The sequence below is a fragment of the Caloenas nicobarica genome, chromosome 1, assembly GCF_036013445.1.
Source record: "Caloenas nicobarica isolate bCalNic1 chromosome 1, bCalNic1.hap1, whole genome shotgun sequence".
Taxonomy (NCBI): Eukaryota; Metazoa; Chordata; class Aves; order Columbiformes; family Columbidae; genus Caloenas; species Caloenas nicobarica.
Genome location: NC_088245.1, coordinates 200,344,027 through 200,353,478, shown reverse-complemented (window position 1 = coordinate 200,353,478; position 9,452 = coordinate 200,344,027). Strand labels below are relative to the sequence as shown.

At 38.7% G+C, this 9,452-nt stretch overlaps 1 protein-coding gene across 1 annotated transcript; it reads right to left on the bottom strand.

Annotated features, from left to right (window-relative positions):
- Nucleotides 1-422: 422 nt before the first annotated feature.
- On the bottom strand, nucleotides 423-7,780 carry LOC135985517 (collagenase 3-like). The gene is made up of 10 exons (XM_065628923.1): nucleotides 7,646-7,780; nucleotides 7,304-7,545; nucleotides 5,956-6,104; nucleotides 5,739-5,864; nucleotides 4,603-4,764; nucleotides 3,837-3,954; nucleotides 2,516-2,649; nucleotides 2,003-2,162; nucleotides 1,149-1,252; nucleotides 423-523 (listed from the first exon to the last, which is right to left on the bottom strand). The coding sequence occupies exons 1-10, from the start codon at nucleotides 7,766-7,768 to the stop codon at nucleotides 423-425; spliced, it is 1,419 nt and encodes a 472-aa protein (XP_065484995.1). The 5' UTR covers nucleotides 7,769-7,780.
- Between the last annotated feature and the right edge of the window lie 1,672 nt (nucleotides 7,781-9,452).

Below are 9,452 nucleotides of genomic sequence, written 5' to 3'. Positions count from 1 at the left end.
ATTTCGCAAAGACCTGAAGGATTAGTTCAAAAATATAACACTCCTGGGTTTATCAGGTCTATTTCTTGCCACAGGTTAGGAGATCCTTGAAAGACGCTAGACATGCTCAGATTACTGGGAATTAATAGTGCTCATGATTGTGCAGGATGTATCCAGCATCTCACCATAATTCTAGGCCAACTTTTAATGGTGTAATGCCCCTTGAAATGCTAATAATATTTTTTCTTTGTTCCTATTAATTTAATTCAGTCCCAGACTGACATACAGCTATATAGTTCCATATATACAGTATACATTTGATGGTAGGCAGCCAGTGCTTGTTCACAGAACCTTGCTGTTGTTTAATAAATCTGTATGCCCATATTATTATTTCCATGCACCACAAGCTGCTCTGCAGCCTATGACATGGCACTCAACTGTAATTAGCACCAAAATATGGAGTTAGTATGCAGGACACGGACAATTCTTTTGCTCCAGATGCTGTATTCAAACTGCAGTGGTCCATTGAAGAAGTAGAGATAACCTAAGGAAAAGGAAAGTTACAATGAATTAACCCTGAGAAAAACGTGTTGTCATGTTAAAGTTATCCTTCAAATAAAAATTGTCCTGTTGGTTTTCATTTTTTAATAAGTCTTTTAAATGCAATGTTTTAGTATTTAGAATGCTGAGATAAATGTTCAAAGGTCCTCACTCCATTTGCCAGACCTGCATCAGTGTTTAAAAATAACTGATATTTTAATCTAGTGTCAACTCTGCACTTTATTACTATATGGTACTTGTTCAAGAAAATACAGTGTGTGCCTGTTAATGTTTAAGACTCTGACTTGGAAACACTCCTTAAAGAGTTGGATAGGAATAGGTTCCATTTGAAGGAGCAGACACATTATAACACTTCTATATTAAGCCTACCACTTTAGGTTCACTAAGCAAGGAACCAGGTCCTTTTTGGCTCCCCAAATGTGTATACACAGAGTTTATAAGAACACCTTGGCCAAGAGGCAGTTTAGATCAGAAACTTGAGCAGTTCAGAATAGAAGTGTTGATGTAAAAAAAATCAAAATTACAAATGACAGAACTTCTCACAGGACATTAATCTCAAGTTTCAAGGACAACTAATCTTAATAAAGATTCATTGTGAGATTATGTACCATTTCTTTGATAGACCGCATCCACTCTATCACCAATTCCTGCGAATTCTTCCTCTATCAGCCTGGGGTAGCCTGCTTCCATAACCTCCGCCTCTTCATCATAACTATATTAAACACAAAAGAAAATAAAAATTCAGAAGATTTAAATAGCCTGGAAGTTTGGTCTGTGCCCTTTATAGGCTTTAAAGTTACCCACATCAGAAGTAGGCAGGAAACTTTACGTATCTTATGTCTAGTGCCATAATGAGACTCAGGGCAATAACCAGGGCGCTCTTCCACCTTAAGTACAAGCTCAATAAACACAGAACAAATAAAGCTACATTTTCAGTACTGATCTATAAAGTATGCGTTATATGGAGATGATTGTACCTGGACGTATTGGCACTGCAAGCCGCTGCTTCGGCACAGAGATACACAGAAGGGATGGTCATGTCTTAATAACACATCAGACCTGCCTGTGAGCCCCACTCATGGGCAGCAAGAACCAGCCACCCTAGGGTGGGATATATTTCCTACTGTCACAGCACTGATACCATTTTGTATCACACCAGCAACTTAAGGAAGCAAGATGGGAATTTTGTTTAGAGACATGACCATACTACAAACTCTCCTGGATTAGAGCACTTTATTCTCCTTCCTTTCTCTCTTTCAGCTTTTAAAGGCTGTGCCCATATGTTTATAAAAGTCTTGCATACACCTTTATGACACATTCTACACAGCTATAGCACCAATGAAAACCACAGACTGGAAGCATGTGAGCCATGATCAAGTGCCTGGTTTGAAACAACCTGCTGATCTTTGGATACTTCTGGACAGGTTATGACTAGGGACACACCAATCTGTCTCCAGCTTACCTCCAGTACTTATTTCCAGTAAAAAAGAGAGTCTTGCCAGTGTCTTTAATATGGACAGCTGCATCTATTCTTTTCATTTCCTTCGGGAACCCCATTTCATATATCTTTTTAGGAAAATCTTCAACTATGTCGTAGCCATTCAAGGCCCAGACTTTCTTTCCTGAAAATAAGAACAAAGTATGCATGGGTCTTTTTTAAAGGCTCAGCTTTGAGAGCAAAATAAAGTGAGGATGCCATCATCCCTATTTTCACACAACTAACAGATTCTTAGGTCACATACTCTGCAGGTATTAAACTGTTTATGCTAACTATGATCCTAGGCATCTGAGATTAATTGTACATTTCCTAATACACTGAAAATTGCATAGATTTGCATGGAGTGAAACCAAAAGAGTTTGGTTTTAGAGCAGTGAAGGTAAGATGTTTTGTTCTTCTGTTGATTACCTTTACATTACTTACTGAGATTGACTAAATATGTATATTTTTCTACCAACAACAAAATTGAAAACTCACCTTTAAACATGAACACAAGATCTTTGATGGGGTTTTCATAAGCTGCATCTATTTTATTTGGAAGCTCTGGCCAGAAGGACTTAATTAACACCAGTTCTGCCTCAACCATCTGTGGGTGCAATCTCCAGAAAAACCTAGTTCAGAAAAAGAAAAAATATTTTTGCATTGGGTCTGCCTGAGAAGGAGTTAATGTTCCCCATTGAAGGGTGCTGTTCTTTGTATGGGTAGCTAGAAAGGTGTTGATAACACACTGGTGTTTTGGCTGCTGCTGAGCAGTGCTCACACAGTGTCAAGGCTGTCTCTCCAACCTTCCCCCTTCACCAGATGGCTGGGGGTGGGCAAGATCTTGGGACAGGACACAGCCAGGACAGCAGACCCAAACTGACCAAGGGGATATTCCACATCATATGATGTCTGCTCAACAATAAAAGCTAAGAGAAAGGAGGAGGAAGTGGGGAATTCATTAGTACCACCTTTGTCTTCTAGAGCAACTGCTACATGTACTGAAGCCCTTCTTCCTGAGAAGTGGCTGGACATCGCCTGCTGATAGCAAGTAGTGAATGAATCATTTGTTTTCCTTTGCTTCCACAGGCAGACTTTGCTTTTCTTTTATTAAACTGCTTTTATATTGACCCACAAGGTTTTTCCATTTTGTTTTCTCCCACCCTCTCCTGATGAGGAGGGGAGTGATAGAGTGGCTTGGTGGGTACCTGGTGTCCAGCCAAGGTCAATCCACCACAATTCTATGTTTCTTGTAGTACTACAGAATAGCCGTATCTTTGATGTGCTATGCTAAAAATTAGTTAATGGAGAATTAATTTTTTTCATAACATAGAATTTCCAATATATAGAGCCCCCTGTAGACTTTTCCTTTCCTCACAGTCACCTAGATACGACCACTTCTGTCACTCACACAGTGGTCATCTCCAACAAGAACAAACTTGAATCTTTTTTTTTCATTTAGAATAAGAGAAACACTGCTGTCCCATGTAAGGCTTCTGAATGTAATACAACTTCATTCAAATAAAACTTAGTAGATTTGCGCATGTAGAAGAAAGACCTGTGAAATGAAAAATGTGTACAAATGGTGCCAGTCTTCAGTTGTATCATCTTCCCTTCATATAACTGGGCAGTCAAGTCTGTAATTGTATTATAAATCCTGCCTAAAAATATATATGATGTAGTTTCTTAAAGGCATCTATATTGATTTGTGATTTGTAAATTTATGTTTACTCAAAAATTCAGTAAAAACTGAAATTACATTTTCACTTGCTCAAATTTTATCTAGTACCCACCATCCATGATATGGCAGTCTTTTTACCTGTCCTTGAAGATCAGCATTTCTCCACGAAGTCCTGTTATTGCATCAAGTGATAAATCTGCATCACATTTCTCTGGTGTTTTGGGATGCTTTGGGTTGGGATCTTTGTCTCCAGCACCTAAAATCATATCATACAATCTAAGCTTGACTACATTAATTTCCTTTCTGTGGATCATGATATTGAATAGGACGTGGAAGAGTTCCCAAACAGCATGATGAATACAAGCATAATGGACAAATCATTTGCACTGGGGAAAATCTGTTCTCCCTTTCTCTGCTTTAGCCAAATACATTCATGGACTTCGCTGTTCAGTTGTGCTGTAATGATGTTAAATAGACTTCCTTTCTTTATCCCAAGTTTTGAAGATCCCTCAGAAGTTTTATTCTTTCCATGATGAAACAGAATTTCTGTTTCTCCCTCTAGATTCTGTTTTACCTTCTATTTGAGGCAGGTCAAAAAGCACAAAGACTCTGCTCTCTCCCACCACCACCACTAAAGGAGACAGCACAGTGACCAGCTGTCCTCTGCAGTATTACTTCCTTTTTTTTCTCTCTTTTTTTTTTTTTTTTTTTTTTTTCCCCTCTGAACTATTAAATCTAAGTATCTTCTGTTCCTGAAGTGTGGTTGCCAAGAATCCAGTGAATTGCTCTTAAACAATCATGACTGTTGCTCTGGAACATCTGTAGCTTTTTAGTAACTGTGCAGTGCATCTGTAAGAGGTTATAATGACACAGGAAATATACATTATATATTATACAGACTTACCATAGAGCTCTTGGATCCCTTGCACATCATCATCAGGAAGCACAAAACCAGATTTTCCAGTGTATGTGTAAATTGGAAACATCAGAGCTCCAGGGTCTCTAGAGTGTTCAAGTCCCAGTGAATGACCAAATTCATGGGCAGCAACAAGAAACAAGTTATACCCTACAACAGACCACAGTGAAAGTAAATGCATAGCTCCTTGTATCACCAAGGTGGACTTGGACTAATCAACTAACCTTAACATTGTGCTTTAACATATAGACAATGAAGGAGAGAACTGGATCAAGGGGAAAAAATATATATAATTGCTCGTCTTTTTCAAACTACTCTGGGTTTTGTTTTTATAAGGACCTAATAGATTAAGTACCTCGTAGCTGGTGTTCAATCTAAATCTTTGACAATGCTAATCTAGTTGAAGATGTCTCTGCTCATTGAAGGGGAGTTGGACTAGATGACCTTTAAAGGTCCCTTCCAATGCAAACCATTCTATTATTCTATGATTCTATGTTGCTCTGTAGGCAGACTTAGATTTCTTGAATTTTTCTAGCAACACTGGAAAGCTCTGGAGTGAAGTCTTAGTCCTGTTCAAATCGAGAACGTTTTTTTTTTCAGGAATTCACCTCCAGTAGAGAGTCCATATTGATTTTAGTTTTGCAGCAATCAGCTTTAATGTCAGGAGAATGAAATAACACATTACTGAAAAAAAATAGTGGTTTGTTCTATTAAAGCTCTGTCCTGAATAGGCAAGGTGAAGATTTTCAAATTAAATGTAAGAAGCCACTTTGCAGCTGAGTTATGTGTATGCATTTTCTAGAGGCTTCAGTAAAGTAATTCCCATCAGTCTATGATGAGAACTAGCTGCCCATGAGTGCAGTGAAATATTAAGCTGACAAAACACCTTGTTTGTGGCATTTTTTTTAGTCACTGCACTTAGGAGATGTGTATCTTAAAATTTATGCTGGGTGTATGTTATACATCCATTTATGACTGGAGATTAAACCCAGCTTCCTATGAGCAGACAGTGAACATAATGACTAATGAACAGTAAACGGGTAAAACAAACTGCTTACAGATATCAAACAGGATGAAATTGTCCATCTACCACCATTTCAAACAATCTAAGGAACTTCTGTTACCTCTAGAATCATCTGACCAAGCTTCATCATCATCAAAATGGGCATCTCCTCCATAGTCTGGACCAGGTGGGAAAGCATGAGCCAGTAATCCAGAGGGTCCATCAAAGGGGTAAAAGTCACCATGTTCTATAAAAAACATTTAAAACAATGAAATCAGTTATCCCATTTTATTGGCAGCAATATAACTGTAACATAAAAATAATTGGTTCTGTGTTACCTTTAGTGCCAAAGGAGATCATGATATCAGCTATGCCACTTCGTATTCTGGTGAAGTTAAGTGGTGTCACATCAGACCAAACTTTGAATGCTTTCTTGAAAGCTCTGTCTACTTCAGCACGTCTCAGATCTGAAGTGTAATTCACAATTCTATCAAACAGATTAATATCTCCAGTTAAATTGTGCGAATTGAGTAAAATGTGCAAAATATTTTTATTTGACTGTACATCTCATTAAAAAGTTTTTGCTTCTTTCCCCGCAATGTTCTTATCTAAAAACAAACAGCCAAACAGCTGGGCAGCTGCATATAGTATTCCAGAAAATAAAAATAACCATTTCCATTTTCATTAAAGCCACTCAGAGACATCTGAAATGATCCAACAGCTTTCTATAATTGGTTTTATATGCACCAGAAGATTTAGAAAATGACAGATATATTCTGTATTAAGTCAAATCATATCAGTAACTTAAAACTTTTTTTGTGACATATAAAATACCTCATGACCCTTCCTTCCTGGAGGAGCAAAACATGATCCGAAGAGCAAAACATGATCCAAAGATCCACATTAGAGTAATATTTATCACCATATACTGAACTGATATCTCGGAAAGAGTTCAGTGATTTCATATTTGGAATCAGCTAAAGAAACTCAGGTTGCATCTGGTGAAAACACCTGTCAATGACCTTGCAGTATTAAGGGAGAAGCAGCTACTGCGTGACCTTTCAGCGCCATAGCTTCCCAAAGCCACCTGCCTGAGGTCCTGGTCAGGGCCTTGTCTGACCGGGCACAGATATCTACATCCAGACTGTGAAACGGCAGAGGGACAAGGATCAGTCCCTGCTCTCACCGCCGCATTGCACAGGATGTTTTGCATCTACACTGCTTTGGGATAACCTCCTCACCAGCAGATTTGTCCAGGACAAGACTTAGATGAAGCAGATACCAAACCAGGTCCAAAACAGAGCTAAGGAGTAACCTAAAGACTAAGTGCTGTGTGGCTCAGTGGTGAGGTGTGTCATCTTAGTCCCCACCATCCTTTCATTTGGCACCACGGATGTGCCCACAGAGTCTACATGGAGGCCAGATGAAGAGTAACTCTCTTACAGCACATTAGCTTTCCTACATTACAAAGTGCAATGGAAAAAAATAATATTTACTTCTTTGGGCTGTAAGGTGGGTCTAGAGGACCTTTCCAAAAGTGGTGCTGTAAGGATTTCAAATTGCAACATGAATTTTCTCAAACTCAAATGCACCCTTCTCCCATCAACCTCCTATACAGAGCGACCTGCTGCACAAGGCATCTAGAAAGAAGGAACAGCAATAAACCCGAAAATTTCATGCATTTACCTGTACGTCAAATTAGTTTTTGACCATTTGAGTTTTCTAGGGAAAAAGTTATATTCCCCCACATCTGGGACACCACATCTCGGTTTCTGCATCAGCTCATATGTTTCTTCATCTAATTTGCCTGTCACCTCCAGGCCAAAAAAAGCTTGCATTTCTCGAAGTTTCGATGCTATTGTGTTGGCACTCTTCCTCATTATGCCAGCAGGATTTGGACGGAGATCATAGTGAGTCCTGAGATAGCGCTAAAAAGGGGAAAAGAAGTAATAAGCCTAGTTTCCAAACAGTTGTAACTACACAATTTACTCTTAATAAACCATGCAAACAAATTATTTCGTACTGTACCTCTGCAAACTGAAGATCTTTCTCTGTGAATTCATGGCTGTCTTCAAGGGGAATAGGGATTGTCAGGCACAATGACAAACCCAACAGGAAAAAGAAGAGAGCTGAAAGTCTTGATTGCATCATGTTGGATTCGTGAAGTCTGAAGCCCTGATGGTTTAGAGAGCAGTTACCTTTACTTTTATAGTCCCAACCAGTGAGTCACCACTTAGGGACAAGTTACAACTTCCTTGCCACTGAAAGTAAACATGCTTAGACGGCTACTTTTTCTTTCCTCTCCAACACTGTGGTTTAGGCATTTGTCGTCCCACTAAGGGCTCTGAAACTGTATCCTCAGATAAACATGATCTCTGAATATTGACATAGGCTGTGGGAAGAAAAGGGTAGAAGCAACCCACACTTTTTGATTATTTTACAGTAACCTACACTGGCAATAACTCTGCAATAATTTACTCTTCTTTTCTATAAAAATTGCCTTTCTATTATTTGAAAGGCAATAAAAATATATAACAAGCTTCATTATTTTTTAAAATAAATTCTGCAACTTTTTAGTAGTTATACTAGTTCAACAGCATTTTTATAACAGTTGGGATAGATCATACACACTTCAATTTTTAATAAATGTTGCCTTGCTTCATAAGAAATAACGTTTTTGAGTATACAATTTCCTGTAAAGAAATATAACTCTAAAGCATTAATACAAATTTTACTTCAGAGTTCCTTAAAATGACTTCCTATGTATCTTTCAGAATAATTAATGTTTTGAGATGTGCCTAAAACCAGAAATGTTAAATATCAGGAAATATTTTTGAATATTTAAAAATGCTCTTTATTATTAGCAAAGCAGGCTGTGTAAAGTGACTAGTTCGTAACATTTGTCTGCCAAAAAACACATAAATTTAATTTGCTTTTTGAGGGGATCACAGCCATAAATCAATGAGATAGCTACTACTTTGAGAGAGGTAATATACCAGCTATGGGTAGGCAATGGATCTGTGTGTTTAGAACGACAGAAAAATGTGATTTTGACTTACGAGGTAGAAAACAGGATGAATCTTGCATTGTGACAAACATGGGCATTATTATACTTCAAAGCTTAAAGGAGATTTCTGGCTCCCCAGGGTCACTCCAAACTCAGCTGCTGCTAAAACTTACATCATGTGCCTGCAAGCAAGGATGCAGGAGAGGTGCTGTTTTGGCCAAGTCCCCCCTCCTCTCTCCCGGAGGCTGCTCCTGTAGGGGAAACCTCAGGCAGTTTCCTGGTACACTCTGGAACACGCTTTCCAGAACACGCTGCCCTGCCGTGGACGTTGCCTTGTTGACAAAACAGGAAAAGGACAATAATCAGCAAAGCTGAATGAGTAAAAGCTCAATTTGTTACTCAAACAGTATGAGCCTTCTATCTTATGATGACAAACAGCAAAAGCAAATAAAGCTGGGGGGAATTTATTATGTAGGCTATTTCTACCTCACACCATCTCAGTCAGTGCTAAATATGATTACACCAATTAGGGATAGACGAAGTCTGTCCAGACAGCTTGTATACTTTCCTTTACATTGCCCACCATCAGTACTGAGACTTTTCTATTCATCGATGGTGGCATAAAGACTGTTAATTACCCCACTTAGAAGTGCTGTCCCCTGAGGTTCTTCAGGAGGGACACTGAATCCGTAGTGCTGATGTTCTCCCTGTGCTGCACTCCTTGCTAACGCAGACCACCAGATTATCTATACGTCTTATTTCTTTCCTTCCAACATTTCCGCACCGATATTGGCAGCATTGCTTTCATTAACGTTGGGCTACCCATTA

Coding starts and splice junctions, on each gene's coding strand:
- LOC135985517 (XM_065628923.1), bottom strand. CDS start 7,768: ATGATGCAATCAAGACTTTCAGCTCTCTTCTTTTTCCTGTTGGGTTTG. Junction 4,765..5,738: donor TTGGTCAGATGATTCTAGAG/GTAACAGAAGTT, acceptor GGTCTGTTGTAG/GGTATAACTTGTTTCTTGTT. Junction 1,253..2,002: donor ACTGGAAATAAGTACTGGAG/GTAAGCTGGAGA, acceptor TGTTTAATATAG/TTATGATGAAGAGGCGGAGG.